The 19,315-nt window shown below is 66.3% G+C and overlaps 1 protein-coding gene across 8 annotated transcripts in view; it reads left to right on the top strand.

Moving 5' to 3' along the window:
• Positions 1-16,542, top strand: part of KCNQ2 (potassium voltage-gated channel subfamily Q member 2) — a 50,236-nt gene extending 33,694 nt beyond the window's left edge. For 2 of the 8 annotated variants that reach the window (XM_089897190.1, XM_089897189.1), the window contains 7 exons: positions 600-668; positions 1,525-1,554; positions 9,104-9,327; positions 9,756-9,861; positions 10,285-10,416; positions 15,066-15,189; positions 15,808-16,542. In XM_089897190.1, coding sequence (XP_089753316.1) covers positions 600-668; positions 1,525-1,554; positions 9,104-9,327; positions 9,756-9,861; positions 10,285-10,416; positions 15,066-15,189; positions 15,808-16,542 — 1,420 coding nt within the window. Of the gene's footprint in view, positions 1-599; positions 669-1,524; positions 1,555-5,627; positions 5,682-9,103; positions 9,328-9,752; positions 9,862-10,284; positions 10,417-12,421; positions 12,530-15,065; positions 15,190-15,807 lie in introns of all 8 variants that reach the window. The other 6 variants (XM_022597501.2, XM_022597500.2, XM_089897187.1 and 3 more) reach the window with 5 other exon arrangements.
• Positions 16,543-19,315: the final 2,773 nt, after the last annotated feature.

Raw genomic sequence — 19,315 nt, 5'->3', positions numbered from 1 at the left:
AGTGCTGGGCCGGCAGGAGGGCCAGGCGCGCGGCTGTCCTGGCAGGTGTGACTGCCTCTGGGAAGAGCGGCTCGGAGCGGGGCCGGGCCAGCCGCCCAGGAGGCCCGCTTGCAGCCCTGTGGGCTCTGCCCAGCGCATCATTTCCTGTGACCTCGGCCCCACTCAGCCTTGGTAGAGCGAGTGGCTCTGTAGAGAGGGGTCTGGGAGCGCCACTGTGTTGGGGGCTGGGTTTGCAACTGTGCTTCCCCTGGGGGTGTTCAGGGATTGGGAAGGGGGAGGGCGGGAGCCCCTGTCCTCCGTGCAGGACGGGCCCCACACAGGCATCCTCTCTAGGGATGGCCCGGGCCCCGTGCACTCCCAGGGCTGAGGCCCCCCGGGGCGAGTGAGCCCAGAGGATGAAGACAGTGCCCCAGCCCCAGAGGTGGAGGCCCGGGCTCCCTGGGGTCTGCCGCCGCCGTGCACCCCTCCCCTCTTTCTGCCTGTGACGGGCGGGCCACAGCCCGTGTCCCCGTGTGAGACGTGGATGCTCGTGAGAGCTGGGCTGAGGGCCCCTGGGGCTCCGGCGGGCGGGGGCCCACTCACCTGTCCTCCTGCCACAGACTGATCCCGCCGCTGAACCAGCTAGAGCTGCTTCGGAACCTCAAGAGCAAATCTGGACTCACCTTCAGGTGAGCGGGGGCGCCTGGGCTGGCGCTCGGAGCACGGCGTCTCGGGGCTTGGCAAGGGGCTGGCAGCGGCAGGATGCTGGTGGTCGGGCTGCCGTGGGACCCGGTGACGCCGGTGGCTTTCCGCTTTTGCTGACCCTGGTCTCGGCTCCCATCCTGAGGGCGGCTGGGTGTGGGGTGGGCACAGAGAGGGGAGCTCCATGTGGGGCCAGGAGGCTGGTGCTCTGGCCTGAGGCGGGAAGAAGAGTCCAACCGTGCATGTCCCTGGAGCGTCGGGTGGACACACGCGGTGGCACCTGCTGGTCCTCCCAGTCACAAACCCTGCGACTCCTCGAGTGCTTGATGCGGGAGGGGCGTGCGGAGGAGATGGGTTGGGCTGCAGGAGAGGGGAGGGGAGGGTGCCCGTGACCAGGCCTGTTTGCAGACAAGGAAGGGCTCTCAGTGGGCGGAGCGGCCGGAGTGGGTTGAATGGTGCGCCCCCACCTGCCCTGCAAAGACACATCCATGCCCTGGAACCTGTGAACGTGACCTTATCTGGAAAAAGCCTTCGTGGGTGTGATTAAGTGAAGGACCTCAGCTGTCCTGAGCGTCGATTGTGGAGGAGCTTCCTCCACACTTCCTCTCTGAAAGTTTGTTAACGTCGGTGGTTCTGATGAAAGCGCGTGTCCATAAACACGGGGCGGTAGCAGCCGCAGCCTCAGAACTTCTCGTGACCCCTTCCGGATTCCCTCGTGGTGGCAGGCCGTTCCTGCCCCTCACACGCAGCCCCCGGCCTGTGGGAGCTTGGGGGGGCAGCTGGGCTGTGCACGGGGTCGGCCCGGAGGGCTGCCCGCGAGCAGGCTTGCACTTCTGTTTGCAGGAAGGAGCCCCAGCCGGAGCCGTCCCCAAGGTCAGTGCCACCTGCTCCCGCTGCCTCGGCGCCTGCCCTGTGTCCTCGGGGAGCGCGGGCTGCCTCCGGGCTGTGCATGCTCCTGTGTGCTGCTGAGGGTGGCCCCCTGCCTGCTGGTGATGTGGGCCCTTAAATCACGCTTCCTGTGTCCACGCCCCCTCCCAGGCCCTGGGCCTGCTCGGCAGCTGAGGGGCAGCTCCTGCCCTCCCGTGACTGTAGCCCCTCGGACCGGACGCGGGGGGCTTCCGGGGGAGCAGTCCTACCAGCTCCAGCACAGGGCCTGGGCTGTTCTGAGCCGAGGGCGACCCAGGTGGACACTCCCACGGGGTGTCCCCCCGACACTGCAGGTCAGGGTCAGACGGTGGGAGGAGGGGCAGCTTTGAGGAGGGGTCTTCGCATCACCCCTGTCAGGTCTTGGTTTGTGGAAGGTTTCTCGAGGAGTGGGAGAGGGTCCCCTTTGGGGCAGGGTCTCCTGCCCTGCTTCACAAGCCCTCGGTGGGGACCAGTCTCCCCCTCCCTGGGTCTGTCCAGGCCCCTGCGGTTCTGTTTGCTTTAGGCGAGCTTGAGGCTGGGACCCCGAATGGGGACTCGCAGGGATGATTTCTGCTGGAGGCAGAGGAGGGATGACAGCACCCTACTGTTTTCCTAGTGTTGGAAAAAAAAACCCAGATCAGTTAACAACGTTCAAGTTGGTGACCTCCAGCCTGTCCGCGTATCGCTGTGTACCTCTGAGCTCAGGGTCCCCCGGCGCCCCGTCTACACCTGCAGAGGGAGCCCTGTCCCCAAGGCCGTGGGCCAGAGACGCTGCCTGCCCACATTAGTGCCCTCCTGGATCAAAGGCGGCTCGGCTGGCTGCCCAGCTGGGGAGGCGTTGGGCTGAGCCCACCCTCGGCATTCATCGGAAGGGGGCACGTGTCCCCACCCCCACGTCCCCAAAGGGGGATGTCAGCTGGGGCCTGGGGTCGGAAAGGTCGGCAGCGCTTCTGCCCCGAAGCAGCCCAAAGAGCAGCAGTGGTGAACCCCTCAGACCTGGACCAGAGCGGGTTCAGCCCAGGAAGCGACCTCTGTTTTCCTGGGCAGGCTGGGAGCGAGGGGGGCCCGACGCGGGGCTGTGGTCAGGGCGGGCTGGGAGGGTCGTGCAGCAGGGCCTCGCGTGCTTTGTGGGATCCCGTCGGTGCTGCCATCTGCCCTTTCCGTGAGCCCCGGGGCCCTGAGGCCGGGGAGGCGGCGCAGCTGCCCTTGGCTCGGCCAGGGTGGGCGCCTCTCTGGCCCTCAGCGCGGCTCGCCCACCCGTCCGGCCCCTCTGGCCTGACGCGGCTTCCTGTGCTCGTCGCCCTGCTTTATCTCCTCTCCCGACAATTTTCGTCTCAGCCTCTCTCTCTCTCTCTCTCCTCTCCTGCCCTCCCTCCCCCAATCTGGAAAATCTTGCCTGCCCCCCAAGTGCCTTTAATCATGTCACTGCCCTTCTCGGGCCCCTTTCACGTCTGCTCTGTCTTTGGGGATGAGGTGGCTGACCCTGAAAGCAGGACTCAAGGTGAGGATACGCGGGAGCCCCCCGGCTCTCCGGCACGTTCTGTGGCTCCCCCCCCCGCCCCCCCGCTTCCTGCTCCTCCCTCCCTCCCCTCGTGTCCGTGTGTCCCTGCCTGTGACCCAGCGGCTTCCCCTGGGGGCCCCGGGCCGAGGCCCTGGGACAGAGGCCCTGCCTCTCCTGGATGCACACCTGTTAGCCAGGAAACAGGTGGCATTTCTGTTCCCTGACTGGAGCAGCCGTGAGCCCCTTTGTAGCGCCCAGTGCATAGTAGGTCTGCAGGAAATGAGCCTGCCACAGGACCCACGGCAGGGTGGGCCTGGCCCTGGGCTGCCTGGTGAGGGGACCCTGTCCCGTGAAGCACAGGTGGATGGGGTGGACGCAGGGACCCTCCCTCAGCTGCCGTGAGAGCCCCGGTCCTGGCTCAGGATGGGGGCGTGCCCCGTGGCTGTGTGGGCGTCAGACCAAGGCGTGGGGCTGGGGGCGGGGCAGGTGGGGGTCTCAGGCTGTGCTGCTCTGGGTGTGGCTCTGACCTGCCCTTTGACCCACCCCATTTCTGACTGCCCCCGCCCCTCCCATGCCTGGGGGAGCCCCTGTGCCCCAGCCGCTTTGCCCCTGTCCTGTGGCTCCCCTCTTCGTCGTGGGGGGCAGTGTGCCGTGTTCGGGTGCGTGTCTGTCCAGTCTGGTCTTGGTGAGTGTCCGTGGGCGCCTCTTCCACCCTCTCGAGCCCGGGCCCCCCGGGCTTGCCTGCCGGCAGTTCTGATGGGGTGAAGCTCCACTTGGCTGCTGTGGGCAGGAAACCCCAGCACCAGCCTGGAACCCAGAGGCAACGGGCTGGAGTTGGGGCTCCTCGCCCCCCCGAAGCAGAGGGGCAGTGGTCGGGGGGGGCCAGGCCACCAGCAGCCCACCTCCCCCTGCTCTGTCCCACTCTCAGGCCGCGCTGTCTCATGCAGGAGCCGCTGGCCATGTGAGGCTGTTTAAGTTTTCGTTACAATTAAAGATAGTCACTGCGGTTAGAGAGCCTCTCCCCAGTCTCGTGTGCTTGGGAGCCAGGCGTGGGGCGGTCGCCTAGGAAACGGTGGGTTTGGCGGTGCTGGGCTGTGGGTAGGCGAGCGCAGCGAAGCTGGTCAAGGTGGGGGCTTGGAAGACCCCGCCCCGCTTGGTCCTCTTTCCCTGGGGAGGAGCCTCCAGGTGGGGCGGGGCGGGGCGGGCCTGGGGACCCCTGGGGGGAGCTGGCCATGGGGATCCAGTCTTTAGGGTCCTTATCTGTCCTACAAGCCCTGGTGGGACTGTGGCTGCCTCGGGGGTGCACTCTGGAAGAGAACATTTGCCCTAAATTTGAGGGGCTCCTGCTGGCGGGGGGTCCAAGTCCTGGGGAGGTCTGCCCCTGTGTGGGTGCGCTCGGTGGACAGCTGGACCCCAGCTCCCTCCACCCGGGGTCGACCTCTAGTTAGTTTTGTTCTACAACCCGAAGTGACTGGGGAAGGTCCCACTGGGGAAGCGCGCACGCTCGCAGGGGACTGCATGCAGGGCGAGGCCGGGGTGGCCGAGCGAGGGCTCCTTGAGGAGACTTGACCTTGGCTTGCTGGCGTCAGTGGGGAGATCCTTGTCTGGACGCTGGCAGGGGCCGTCGGTGTTTACGTGAACGTGGGGACGCTGAACACGTTTGTGAGTCAAGACCGCTGGCCGCGTCTGGGTTCCTCAGGCACAGAGTTTGAGAACCAGGGTCTCAGAAGCAAAGGTGGGGGCAGAGAGCGAGGCCCTGGGGAAGTGAAGGGTTTCCTGAAGTTCTTGCTGGTTCTTCTCATTTTTGATTACAAGTTTTCAGGTTCTAGCGCAGAGCTGAGTCTTGGGCCTTTGGGGAGGTTCTTGGGCAGGGTGACCATGGGCAGCGTTTCCTGAAGAGCCGCCCGCAGGTCCGTCTCTGCCCTCAGCACGGGGTGGACTTCACCCAAGGCCCGACCTTGGCAGCCCTTTCAAGTCCAGGAGCCCCAAGCCCCCTTCTCCTTAGCTCCCCTCCAGGGAGGGGCAGCCACTGCCTTCTGGGTAAACCGAGGCCACTTCTGATCGGGCCGCTGGCTGGGTTGGTTTGTGAAGCCAAACTTGCACGTTTTTCCTCTGAAACGTGAGCTTTCTGGAATCCTGTCCTTCTAGAACCAGCACAGCCTCAGCCCATGTATTATTTTTGTTGTTGTTGGCATGAATATAGCAAAAAAAAAAATAATACATCTTTTGAAAGACGTGGCCCCAAACTGACGCTGGAAGGAAAAGGTATTTTTGGAGGAAAAAACTGGGATTTTTTTTTTTCTCTCCAAAAATAGGGACTACTTTTTTTCCAGGCCGACGGAGGACTTTATGCGCGGCTCCCTCGTTCTTCTCGCTGAGACGCGAACTCTGTAGCGGGTGCGGCTTGAGCACAGAGCCGCCCCGGGTGGTTGGTGCCTCGTGTCCCTGCGCCTCCTGCCCGCGCGCCCGGCCCAGGCTCCCTCTGGTCGCGTTGGGTCGCCGGCACCCCCGGGACTAACTGTCCTCTCCTCATTTCCAGTAAAGGCAGACGGTGCACAGAGTCCCTGTGTGGATGCTGCCCAGGACACGCTAGGTACCTCAGACACGTCGCTCGGACGACCATTGCTGCACGGCTCTTGTCCCCCTCCCGCTCCAAGCACTTTGCTTATTAGAGGTTCTAGATGCGCCAGGGAGAGGCTGCCGCCCGCCCGGCCCCCCAGGCCCCGATTCTGATTGGCAGCTCGCCTCCCGGCCCCTTGGTGGAGCCCTAGGCCCCCTCTGGCTCCAGACGACCGACCGCCTGGGTGATGGTGGCTGTGGAGCTGTAACCCCTTTCCTTCTCCCCATGCCAAACGATGCCGTGCTCCAAGCAGGAGGGGGGCCGGCCAGGGGCTCTGAAAACCAGAAAGGGCGCCTTCAGGGGCCTGACTGCTCTCCCGCGAGCCTTTTTTCCATGGCTCGTCCATCTAGCACCTCTACTATGCACGGGAGGGCCGCTGCCCTCAACCCGGAGCCCGCCCGCCCACCCGCCGGGAGGCAGCTCTGTCGTGTGTGTGCCCGCTCCCCGCGGTCCTGGCACACCAGACACACCGGAAAGCCAGAGGTCCATGGCTCCCCCTCCCACGTGCAGGCCTGGTTTAGGGCAGGCTGGAAACGGGTCGGTGAAAGGCCGCCCGATCTCTGCCCCATGGGCTCCCTGACTGCCGGCACGTTTCCTCTCTCTGTCCCCTATCTGCTCTCAGGGGTGTGGAAGCGTCTGTCCTCCTGCTTGCTCTGGGGCCCCCTCCTGCCCGCCCCTCCCTGACCCGTGCGGCCCTGCAGGTGCACTCACCGGTCATCGTGTGCATGTGGTCCGTGATGGCCCCGGAAGCAGGGGTGCCGAGCGGCGGGCATGGGGAGGAGCCGGGCAGCAGGGTCAGGGCTCCAGGGCGGCGGCATGCTTGCACATCTGCATCCGTGCATGCTCTGAATCCTTCTCGCCCTCGAGAGGGGCCCGGAGGGTCGCCTGCCCCCACCTGCCCGTGCTGCCTGTGTGTTCCTGACGTAAGGCACCGTGGGGGAGGCTCTTGCAGCCCCAGGAGGGGAGATCTGGGGCCCCGGCAGAAGCTGTCCTGCTTGCCCAGAGCTGGCGTCCAGGGTGCTTCTGGCCACAGGCTGGCCGGTCGGGTCGGGGGCTGTGATCAGGCTGCTTGGGAACCAGAAAGGCCAGAGGTGCCCGTAGCCGGGCCAGGAGCCCAGGCCTCACTTGGCCCTGCTGTGTGCGTCTCACAGACGTCACTTCGTCCCCCCCCCCCCCCCCCGCCGCCTTCCCTGGGCATCCAGTCCAGCTGTGGGCCAGGCGGCTCTCTCTGGATGCCGGCTCCCTCCCCGCTGAGCGGGGCCCTGGCCGGCCGTGCAGACCAGGGTGCAGCCGAGCTCAGCGGGGCCCCCGCTTGACTGTCCCTGTTGATGGCTGGCGCCACTTGTTGGGAACTTTGCCCTGGGGAGGGTAGCAGGCAGGGGAGGGGGAGGAGAGGCTGGGCCTCGCTTTCTCCCCAGACCCTCCTGAGCTTGGCCCTGGCCCCGTGTCAGTGCCCCCCACTTGGAAGGTGGGCTGGCCCGTGCTCTCTCCTGGGGGCGGGCTGCCGGAGCCCCGTCCCGCGCATGCTTCTGTCCTCGGCTTGTGAGGTGACGGAGGGTCTCTCTCGACACCTGCAGGACCGTCGGCGTTCGGGCACCTGGAGTTGAGGCAGGCCTGGGGTGGCTGGGGGCTGCGTGCCTGTGAGCCCTGAGCTGTGATGACCGTGGAAGTCCAGACAGCCACCCGTGGCCTCCTCCAGCAGGGCACCCCTCCCTGGTCTGAGCAGTCTGAGAGCCAGGGACGGCAGGGCCAGGCCAAGGCCAGGGAAGGCTCCTTCCTGGGGCTCTGTCATCGCGGTCAGCTGCATGGGCCCAAGTTCTGGGGGCCCCTGTGGTGCACGGGACAGCAGGCCCAGCAGGGGTCCCCAGCAGTCCTGGCTTGGTGGGGCCCTTGTTTCACGGTCTCCCTGGACCAGCTGGTGGTCTCCTTCGGGAACAAAGGAAGGAGAGGGTTATCTTCATAGCAGCCTCCATAGCCTGGCTCTGCTACCTCTCGGTCCCCACCCCTGTCTGGGCCTCGTGCCGGGCACAGCAGTTACAGGCTTGCAGACACCCCGGCTCCTGTGTTCATGGGGTCTCTGGAGGAGCCGCCCCGCTGAGTGGGCTCCATGCCTCGGGCCTGAGAACCAGCACAGATGGTCTTGGCTGCCTGGGGGCTGGTGGGCAGGGGCAGGGGCACCGGCCTGGACCACAGTGTGCGGGCTGGCTGGACCAGGCCACGGGCTGCTTCTTGTCCATGGTGGGCCATTTCTGCGCCGTCTGACGACGTGTCTCTGCTGTGGGTCCCCTTTGGGCCGATGGAAGCAGCTGACCCGGGCCATCTGTGGTGGGGCTGGCGCTGTCTGAGGGATTAACTGGTGGTGGGAGCTTCCCAGCGACAGCAGAGGCCCTGCCAGACACCCATGCGGGCTGGTCCCAGGCCCCAGGGCGGCGCAAAGCCCCCTCGGGAGGTTCTGAGTGTGGCCCCTGAGTGTGGTGGCGTGAGTGGGTTCATGGGGGCCTCACTCTCCTCCTGGGCAGGTGGTGGAAACTGTCCACGGGAGGAAATGAGTGGCCGCCTGGCCCCGGGCCTGACCTCACCCTGACCAGAGACCGCCCTTGTCTCCTGCCTGCTGCCTGGAGGGTGTTAGAACCAACAAACGTGGGGTGTCAGACCCGTCTCCATGGTTACCAAGAGACGGGGTCAACGAGGCCCAAAGACCCTCACGGGGCTGTGGCTGTACGGCCGTGGTCGCCCCCTGTCTGCGGCCTCGGGCCGGGGCTCGGCCGGCACCCGTAGCATCCCTCCGGAAGTGTGGACGTTCCGTTCCTGGCCGTGTCCTGGTGGGGGGTGGAGCCTGTGCGCCCTGGGTGGAGGGGAGGTGGGCAGACCCTGGCCCTCGTGCTGCTCTCCGTGCTCCCCGCCCCCCGACCTGTTTCGCCAGGCAGCTCCCTGGGGTTCGGCCGAGGGGCCCGGGGGCCAGCTACAGACCTCACCCTCCTGACCTGGGGCAGTTACGGGGGTGGAGGGCAGGCACGGTAACCGCTGGAGTGGCCGGGGGCCCTAAGGAGGTGCCCAGGGAAGAGCTGTCATTGCCCAGGGCATTTGAAGAGGGAGCCTGGTTGACAGTGTGGCGAGGTCTCAGGCACCTTCTGGCAGTAGCTGAAGGTGATTTCAGAGCCCACTGACCACTCCCCGGCCAGGCTGAGTGCTGAGCGGGCCCCGGAGAGCCTGTGGTGGAGCTGACCTGTCCCCGCTCGCCCTAGCGACCCTCCCGCCCCGGCCCGTGCTCCATCCCACGGCCAGGGCACCCCGTCCACCCACCAGGAGCCAGCGGGAGCGAGTGTTCTTTGCAGAGTGACCTCTCTTGCTGTCTTTCTGTGTGTCTGTCCGTCTGTCGGTTCTCGCGGGAGCAGTCAGAAGGTCAGTTTGAAAGACCGTGTCTTCTCCAGCCCCCGCGGCGTGGCTGCCAAGGGCAAGGGGTCCCCTCAGGCCCAGACCGTCCGGCGGTCGCCCAGCGCCGACCAGAGCCTGGAGGACAGCCCAAGCAAGGTGCCCAAGAGCTGGAGCTTCGGGGAGCGCGGCCGCGCGCGGCAGGCCTTCCGCGCCAGGGGCGCCGCTTCCCGGCAGAACTCGGAAGGTAGGTCGGGCAGCCCTCGAGTCGGGGTTTGCTGTCCTGGAGCTCCATGCGATGGGGCCACACGGGCTTGTCTCTTGCGTCGGGCTCTGGTCCCCGAGCTCCGTGTTTGCCAGGCCCACCCGTGGAGCTGGTGCCGGCGCATCACTGCTTTTACGGCTGACGTTCCCCGCGTACTCTGTGTGGACGTATCCCACTTTGTCCTTCTGTCTGTGCACAGGGGTGCCCTCTTACACCCTTGTGGTGGCTGCTCCCTGAGGAGCACAGTGGAGGGAAGCAGGCTGGAAAAGCAGGACGGGGGCGGGCTGGAGTGTGGGTGTGCCCGGCGGAGGCCCCCTCGGACACGCGTGTGCTGCGGGGCCGGAACACTAGCCCCCCTCCATCCCGGGGGTGGCCCAGCCCCTCACGGGCTGTGTCCTTCCACCCAGAAGCAAGTCTCCCAGGGGAGGACATTGTGGACGACAACAAGAGCTGCAACTGCGAGTTTGTGACGGAGGATCTGACCCCGGGCCTCAAAGTCAGCATCAGGGCCGTGTGGTGAGGACCCAGCGGGCGCCCTCGCAGAGTCGTCCACAGACGCGGGGCCTTGGGGGGCTGGTGTGAGGGCATGCGCTCGGGAGGGATGCCTCGCGGCCGACACCCCTTCAGTCTGGCCCCCGCGGCTCACGAGGCACTTGCCGTCCCAGCCGTCGCCTGCGTCCCAGGTGCCAGGTGCCCAAGGCTGCTAGTAGACGGCTGGGAGCTGCCGCGGCACAGGGGTTTCTGGGTGGACACGGGTCCTCTGCGCAGCGGGGCCCAAGTGTGGCTGGGGTACGAGACAGGTGGGTGGCCCAGATGACAGGGCCGAGTCATCCAGCAGACGTTCTCGGAGATGCTGGGCAGGCCAAGGCAGGTGGGCGCTGGGGGGCTGCCTTCGGTGACCTCTGCCCAGGGCTCACAGCCTGCCGACCACCCCTCCAGTGTCATGCGGTTCCTGGTGTCCAAGCGCAAGTTCAAGGAGAGCCTACGGCCCTACGACGTGATGGACGTGATTGAGCAGTACTCGGCTGGCCACCTGGACATGCTATCCCGCATCAAAAACCTGCAGTCCAGGCAAGAGCACCTCCCCTGCCTGCCTGGCCCCGGGGGCATGGAGCGGAGTCCTCCGGGCCAAAGCCGGGTGGGGTTAGGGACAGGGGCGCGGCGCAGCCGCACACTCCTGCCAGAGGTGGGGCGGTGACGCGCTGTGGGCGCAGCGGCCGGCCCTGCTAGCTGCCACATCTGGGCCCTTCCTCTCCGGCCCCGCGTGGGCTTTCTCCCATGTCCTGGCGTGGTCTGTTTTTAACCTTTCTGTTGTCTCTCTCTTCTCTCCTGCCCGTGCTGCGATGGGCAAGCGTGTATGTGTTGTGCACACACACGGGCGTGCATATGCACACACGTGAATGCACGTGTCCAGGCCTCGGGTGCATGTGTGTGTACACGTGTGTGTACAAGTGCATGCATGTGCATGCGTGCACGCGGGTGCAACACATGTTTTGGCAAACGTGTGGGTGCGCGCATGTGTCTGTGTGTGCTGTGCCATGTGTGTCGTGTGTCCACGCACGTATGTTGCCCACGTGTGCCCGTGTGTGTTGGGGAGGGGAGTTAGTTCTGTTGAGAGGTGAAGGTGCAGGTTTCCGTGGGCCCATCAGGCAGCAGCTAGGCCACGTGGCACCTCTTCCTCCAGAACGGAGGGCTGGTCGTCCCTCCCCAGTGCACAGACGGATTCCCACGGCCGGAGCAGGCGGTGGGGCTGGACATGTGCCTGGTGGGCCGCAGCCGGGCACACGCTGGCGCTGCCATCTCTGGCCCCATGTGAGCGCTGGCTTGCTCACCCCAGGAGTCAGCTGTACACACGTGTATACAGACACAGCAAGGACCCAGGACGTGCACACACACAGACCCATGTCCACTCCCACATGCCCACGTGTGCCAGCACGCGTGTGTACACACATAGCCATGCTCTAAGCCTTGTGCTCACATGTGTGTCCTATAGGACCGACACACACACACCGAGTACGTGTGTGCTCGTAGGCACGCACCGTCCACACACAGACGAGCGGGCGCACACACGTGTGTCTGGTGCCTGGGAGGAGGCCCGTGGCTGTCGTGGGTCTCTCCCGGAATGGACCCCGCCTTCCTGCCGGTCAGGCCCCTCCTGGGGTCCCTCCAATGAGGTGGCTGCCGGTTCTCTGGCCCTGAAGCCTAGGCCCTGGCCGTGGGGGTTCTGGGTCGTTGGGGCAGTCCTGGGGGTCAGCCCAGATCCCAGCCCCATGGCAGGTGGCGTCTCCCCGCCCTGCTCAGGATGCCAGGGGAGGGGCCCCTCTGGGCCTCTGGCTGCTCCCGTGGGGTGAGGCCAGGGCACAACCCCTCCCTGTCCCCAGGCTCAGGCCGGGAGGCCATCTGCTCAGCGGCCTCCTTGAGCATTGAGTAGACCTGTGTGTTTGCGCGAACACGCGTGCAGTTGTGCACATGTAAATAATGTGCGAGAGCGTGCACGTGTATACATGAGTAAGTACACGTGTGCCCATGCGTGCAGACTTGAGGGTGTGTACATGTGTGCGAGCGTGAATGTGTCCACGTGTGTGTGCAGGTGTGAGCACACGCGTGTGCATGAGAGGCCACCCTGGGTCTTGACGGCCGGCCCGCCGCCACTCATGATAGCAGTTTTTTTTCACGAGGCTCTTCTGTCCTAGGCCGTCCCCTCTCCCTCCCCTTCTGTCTGGAAAACAGACGAGACAAACAGACCCCCGCAGGAACCAGATGTCTGTCGCTTGCTGGCAGGGCCTTGGTGTCTTTCCCGGGGCCCTTTGGCACTTTGCTGCCAGCTGCCAGTGTCCTTGGACGTGCACCCTTGCCCGGGCAGACGGTGCGCCGCGAGCTCGTGGCCTCACCCAGTGCTCGCTTGACCACATCTGAGGTCACGGGAGCGCAGTGTCCCTGCGTCCCGTTTGTAAGAAAGGTCACGGCTGCTCTCAGCGGGTCATTCATTCTGTCTCTGCAAGTTTCCGGCTGCCTCCCCTTTCATGTTGCTTCACGATGCATTTTCCTGGTGTCTCTTTTCTTGTTTACTCGCCAGGATAGATATGATTGTGGGCCCCCCACCCCCTTCAACTCCCCGGCACAAGAAGTACCCCACCAAAGGACCCACGGCCCCTCCGAGAGAGTCACCCCAGTACTCACCTAGGTCAGGATGCCGAGCCTCCCGCTTGTCTCTGTGGAATGGCCAGCCCCCTTCGCTCCAGCCACATGACGGCAGCACCCGCTCTGCTCGACGGGACGGAGGGGCTGTTTCTCTGTCCCTGACAAAACGACGTCCTCTGCAGGCCCTGGCGGGCTGGGTTGGGGTGCCCTTGAGCTGCTTCTCTTGGCGGGGTCCTGGGGAGGCTGTCTGGGGGGCTCCTTTCCACCGACCCCTGTGTGGCGTCCGCTGGGGGTGGGGGCTCCCTGGGCAGAAGAGGGCGGCAGCCCCCCAAGGATCAGGTGCGTTTAGACGTGGGGCCCTGCCCCAGCACCACCTCAGACCCCTGCCACCACCTGCCGGTGGGTCGACCTGGGCTGCTGTGTGGACTGAGCACGTCCTGGCGGGAGCCCAGCTCCCGGGGAGTCCCCAGAGCTCTGGGGGCTCTATTTCCGGTTTTCACCATGGTCAGAGTTATTGAAGAAGACGATCCCAGCCAGTGGGCAGAGTGGGGGGCAGGCAGTGAGGCGGTGAGTCAGCAGAAGCAGGCTCGTTGGTGATGAATTCAGACTTGGGAGCCTTCCTGCTCCCCCAGAGCATGGAGATGATGGCTGCGACCCGCCCCCCAGCAGGTCTGGGAGAGCAGAGCCCAGGGCAAGGATGTGGGGTGAGGGCGGACACGCCCGGCCGAGTAGGCAGAGGGGCCCAGGGGCGTCCCAGAGGCCGGCAGGGATGCTGGCAGCTGGGCCATTGGAGTGACTGGGGGCACCCGACCCTTGTGTGCCCAGGTTTCTGTGCGTGAGGCCGAGGGTCAGTGTGTGCTGGGCATCTCAGCCTGGTGGCTCTCCCATGAGAAAGGAATTTCCTGGGGAGCAGGCCTGACCCCGGGCAGCCCAGACAGTGTTTGCCGCGTCCCCCGCTCTGCCCGTGTCCTCCAGCCCCAAGGAAGCTGTACCCTGAGACAGAAGCCCACCCTCCTGGGCATTGCTGCAGGGCACAGGGGCTGGGCGTTCAGAGCCACAGGCTGGGAAGGCCCTGCCAGCCCTTGGAGCCCTGCAGGCCTCCCGGACCACTGCAGCCAGATGCCCACAGAGGAGCCAGAAGGACGGGTTAAGCCCGAGGCCCAGGGGAGGGGGTGGCACAGGCTCCACGGAAGACCCACCGGGGGCAGATCCAGGCTGACCCTGGGCCAAGGCTCCCAGGGGAGAGGCCGGGAAGGCGGCCCGTCATGTGGCAGGGGTGAAGGCGCTGAGCGCCCGTGCCTGGACTGTGTGGACGCCTGGAGCACCAGACAACCCTCCTCCCGCTCTGTCCCCACTGGCGTCTGCTGGGAGCCCGAGGGCCCCACGTCCGCCCTGCCACCGCATGATCGAGCATGACGCCCCGCGGAGCATGAGAGGCTGCCCCGCGGCCGACGCAAAGCCTGATCCCCGCCTGCTTTCTGCGACAGCAAGGACAGAGCACCCTGAGCCCCGACATGCAGTTAGGGCCGTGCTGTGGGTGAGGACGGCAGCCGAGCAGGCTGGCAGCTCCCGTGACGCTGCTTGCGGAGTAGGAGCTGGCGCCCCTCCCCACTCGGGAGCTTGGGTGGCGCACTTCGTGCATGAGGCTCCAGAGAAGCGGCGGGGCTGTGTGGCCTGTGCCTGGGTGGCTGTCCCGCCCAGCTGCACCCTGGCCCTGGTGCATTTGCCCAGCGTCCATGTGGCTGCACTTCTGGGGCTCAGGGTGTCGGGCGCCCACCCTGCCACTCCCAAGGTCCCTTCCGAGCCCCTCAGTGGCCCTTCCCGTTCAGCACAGGGGACAGGGGATGCCGCATGGGTCAAGCAGAAGGCCCCCTCCCTGAAGGAGGCCTCCTTCCCCTCTTGTTGGCATTCGTGACTGATGGCCTCGTTTGGGGTCACCTCAGCTGCGTCCTGCTTCTCCCACATGCGTGCGCACACACAGGCCCACGCACTCTCACACAAGTGCACGCACAGGCATGCACGGTAAGCACACACGTGCGCACGCACGGGCACGCACGGACCCCCTCTCTGGTCGCCGGCGGCTCTGTCTGTCCCCTCCTCTGGTTGTGCGTTGGTGGTTCCCTGTGTTGGTCTGTGTCCCCTCCCCCGTCTGGCGCACGGCGCGAAGTCCTCACGCCCCCCTGCTTCTGTGGTTCCCGCTGCAGACGTTTAACTCCGTCCCCTCCAGACCCCGGGTGGGCAGGGGCCTCGGCGGCACGTTATCCAGGAGCAGAGCTCGGGGGTGGGGGCGGGGGAGCCGAGGGGTGCTTGGCCCCAACTCCCTTCTCTTTACCCCTTGCTAATGTGCCAGCCCCACTGGAATGGAACGGTCGGGGGACAGGCCCCGAGGGCAGCGGAGGGCAGGACGAGGGCCAGGCGCCCGGGGTCCATCTGTCCTGGTTCCTCGCTGCCCCCCGGTCGGCTCTGGATTCAGCCCGGAGCCTGGATCTGGTGGCTGCGGCCTGGCCCAGGAGGAGAGGGCCACGGGCTCCGCCGCTCCCACCTGAACTCACGCTGGGGACGGGGTCTCTTCCCGGCAGAGTGGACCAAATCGTGGGGCGTGGCCCGGCCATAGCAGACAAAGACCGAGGCAAGGGTCCGGCTGAGGCAGAGCTGCCCGAGGACCCCAGCATGATGGGACGGCTGGGGAAGGTGGAGAAGCAGGTGGGAGAGTCTGGGGGTCCTGGGGTGTCGGCACAGATGCTGCGGGGGAGAGCTCAAGCTTTGGGGGGAGGAAGGGCTGCTGTGTTTGGACCCTGGGCCCCCAGGAGCACCCCCCGGGCCTGGGGCACTTCCCTGACGGGAGCTGAGGAAAGGAATGGCCAGTTCTTACCCTCTGTAGAGTTTGCTCTGAGGGGTGAACCCACAGCGGACACAGGGCGGCCCAGACAAGCAGGAGGGTCCGTGTTTGAAGTCCTGAGGCCACACACACTGACGGGTGGGGTCAGAGGCTGAGCTGCTGTGGGGGGTCTGCCCTCCATTGCCTCTGCACCTCTGTGGGAAACATCCTGGGCCGCCCCCCCTTCTGGGGAGCAGCCCAGTTTCCCCCCACCCCCGGGGAGCAGCCCAGTTCCCCCCCTTCTGGGGAGCAGCCCAGTTTCCCCCCACCCCCGGGGAGCAGCCCAGTTTCTCCCCCCCCCGGGAGCAGCCCAGTTCCCCCCCTTCTGGGGAGCAGCCCAGTTCCCCCCCCCTCCAGAGAGCAGCCCAGTTTCCCGCCCCCGGGGAGCAGCAGGGCCCCCCCCCGGGGAGCAGCCCAGCATGGCCTAGCAGCCCCTCCTGCAGGTCCTGTCCATGGAGAAGAAGCTGGATTTCCTGGTGAACATCTACACACAGCGCATGGGTGTCCCCCCGACGGAGACCGAGGCCTACTTCGGGGCCAAGGAGCCAGAGCCGGCGCCGCCATACCACAGCCCCGAGGACAGCCGGGACCACGGCGGCAGGAACGGCTGCATCATCAAGCTCATCCGCTCCACCAGCTCCACGGGCCAGAAGAACTTCTCGGCACCCCCAGCCGCGCCCCCTGCCCCGTGCCCGCCCTCCACCTCGTGGCAGCAGCAGTGCCACCCGCGCCAGGGCCACGGCACCTCACCCGTGGGGGACCACGGCTCGCTGGTGCGCATCCCGCCACCACCCGCCCACGAGCGGTCCCTGTCCGCCTACAGCGGGGGCCACCGGGCCAGCACGGAGCTCCTGAGGTCGGAGGATGGCCCGGCCTGCAGGCCCCACGAGGGCGCCCTGCGGGACAGCGACACGTCCATCTCCATCCCGTCCGTAGACCACGAGGAGCTGGAACGCTCCTTCAGCGGCTTCAGCATCTCCCAGTCCAAGGAGAACCTGGACGCCCTCAACAGCTCCTACGCCGCTGCCGCCGCGCCGTGCGCCAAAGTCAGGCCCTACATTGCGGAGGGCGAGTCGGACACGGACTCGGACCTCTGCACCCCGTGCGGGCCCCCGCCGCGCTCTGCCACGGGCGAGGGCCCCTTCGGCGATGTGGGCTGGGCCGGGCCACGGAAGTGAGGCCGCCCGCCGGCCTGCCCGTGACTCCTGGCCTCCCGGGCTCGAGGCGGACCCTCCAGGGCCCTTTGCTTAGAGCAGCGCAGCGCGGGTGCCCGTGTGTGGTGCTGGGCAGGCGCGGCCCTTGCTCTCGCACTGAAGGTCGGCAGAAATTCTTCTCCAGCGAGGGGCAGCCCGGCTGGCCGTGCCCACTCTGCAGACTCTGCAGACTGCTGGCCTGGGCGTGACAGAGGCCAGGGTCAAGGCTGAGGACGGGTCCCTGGCGGCTGGGTCGAGGCGTGGGCTGGGAGCGGGGCCGGGTGAGGGTGGCAGCGAGGGGCAGGCCTGTCTTGTGAGGATCAGTGGCCTTGAGGCCTCGGTGGGCAGTGGCTGGCCCCTCGGGCGTGGCTTGTCTCCGCCCCCCCTTCCTGTCCTGCCCCATCTGTCTTGGGTGCCCACCCAGAGCTTCTGGTCAGTGTCGCCCTCCTTCCCGTGGGTTCTGAGTGTCCTGTGATGGGAGTCGGTCCCAAGTCCAGTACCCTGGCTTGCAGGGGGCAGGGTGGCGAGGCTGGGGACCACCCCAGAGCAGAGCAACCCTCAGACCTCCCGAACCTGGCTCTTGTGGGGAGGGGCCTGCTCCACAGGCTCCTGGAAGGGGGCTCTTGGGGGCTCCCTTCCGGATGTGGAAGATGGCGGGTGTGCCCCCGTGTCCTCTCCCCTCTGCCCTGGCCGGGTGCTGGTCATCAGGCTGTGGCCAGCACTGCTATATGGACCTGCCTGTGGGGAGAGGTGCTGGGAGGCTGGGGCACTGCCCCACACTGGGCTTGTGCTCTGGGGTCCTGGGCCGGGCTGATTGTGGTGAGCAGATGTGCACGCTGTCCTCCCTTGGGGACCCTGCCTCGCCTGTCTCCCATCAGCCCCTGACGGGGCCCGGGCCGGACAGTGCCGCAGCCATCGGGGAAATCTTCAGTAGGGCAACCCCCGCCGTCCAGAGGCGAAGGCAGCTCTGTCTCATAGGCGTCTCTCCTGTCCCTGCGGAGCTGACCGTCCCCCACCTGCTCTCCTCCACTGACCGGCCCCTTGGCTGTGACCTCTTGCTGTCTTGGAGTCAGAGATGCCCATCCCCACCCTGTATCCTGGGAAGCAGTGGCCCCCATCATTCCTATCCCGGGCACCTGGGTCTGTGGGGCAGCAGCTTTGAGCTGGGATTCCAGCCCCAGGAGGCGGAGTGGACCCTGTCCTGGGCCCCCAGCTGTCAGTGCGCGGGAGCCTCTGGCATTTGGGGTGACAGGACAGCAAGCCTGGGCCCCTAGCGCCCTCTGAGGCAGTGACCTGTGCACCAGGGCTGGGCCCGCTAAGCCCACTGCATAGCGGCTTCCCCCGGAACACACGGTTCAGGGAGAGCCTCGCTGTCTCCTCAGGGTGCTTGTGTCCGTCCTGGTCAGTGAGGGAATCCGCTTGCTCTCTGGGAAGGACTTTGAAAGCAGCATCATGTGCCCCTGGCTGTCAGGGTCCTGACGCTCTGAGATCTCTGGGGAGCAGTGTCTGCAGTAGCCTCTGTGCATGGCTCCCGCTCTTGCCAGGACACCCAGGGTCCCACCCGTGTGCACCTCTCTGCTGGGGCTGCTGGCCAGGCGGCTGGAGGGTGGGCTGGGCCTAGTGCAGGAGGATCCAGGCTCGGAGTCGGAAACTGTGGTGTGTGCTCAGGGCCGCAGCACGAGGATACCCCTCTCTTCCAGCCTCCCGGGAGGGGTTGGTCGTGGAACCTTCCATGTGGCCCCACTGGCCCCCTCCGCCCGGCGTGTCTGCTCTGTGCCCCCTCTCTTGTTCTCAAAGGCAGTGTTTCTCCACCTCAGACCCTCAGTGGTGAGAAAAGCCCCTCCCAGTGTGGTACTCGGTGTGGCTGGCGTGAAGGGGCCCCGGCAAGTGGCCGCTCCTCTGCGTGAGGTCTGAGCCCCCCTTCGCCCTCCTGCCGTGGGAGAGGGAGGCCCCAGCTGCAGGCCCCTGGGCCAAGCACGTCCACATCCTGCCCAGCCCAGCCCCTGCTCTCTGGCCCTGGGAGAGTCAGGTTCAGGCCGCCAGCAGCAGGGACCCTCCCCTGTCGGATCTCGGTGGCCGTGGGTGCTCGGCCCTACTGGGAGGGGCCCTTGGCCACTGGAGAGAGTTTTGTGTCCTGTCCCACACGCTCCCTGTGCCGTGGGCCCCTGGTGACGGGAGGTGCCGGCCCAGACATACCTCTTGTCCCCAGAGCTGCTGAGCCAGACGCAGGCACCAAGGCCACTGCTGGGAGGGTCTCCGAGGTTGCAGCAGGAGGGGTTGAGGCTAGACTGTCAGACGTGCTGCACTTAGCAAGGGGGCTGTGATGTCTCCTCTGTGAAATCGCGGCCCCTTGGAAGACAGGAGACCCATGTCTCTGCTTGAGGGACGGTTTGGGGGGGCAGTTTTGGGAGATGATGGAGTAGAGGCTCCTTCTCAGGGGCCCCCAGACCCCGGCCCAAACAGTGCGTGATCCTCCCAGCGTCCATCCACTGCCCCGGGGTCCCCACCTTCAAGAAGTGTAGAAGGAAAGAGGCCGGGCGCTTTGGGAAGTCGGCGTGCTTCTTGGGCGCGCGTGTGACTGCCGAGGACCAGCCCTGCTCCTCAGCAGGTGTGGCGAACGTTTCCCAGGACAAGCATTTTAGTTACTAGAGCACGCGCCGCCCCCCAGCCCCTGACACACGCCTGTGCTGACACTCACGCCTGTGAACGTGCAGCACACACACACGCACACAAACCGCACATGCCGGCACACAGAGCC

Source organism: Delphinapterus leucas, chromosome 15 (genome assembly GCF_059928025.1).
Source record: "Delphinapterus leucas isolate spDelLeu-1000000601 "Yukka" chromosome 15, BTC_Dleu_Yukka2, whole genome shotgun sequence".
NCBI lineage: Eukaryota > Metazoa > Chordata > Mammalia > Artiodactyla > Monodontidae > Delphinapterus > Delphinapterus leucas.
The sequence above is the reverse complement of the archived record's forward strand: the minus strand, read 5'-3'. Positions and strand labels throughout refer to the sequence as shown.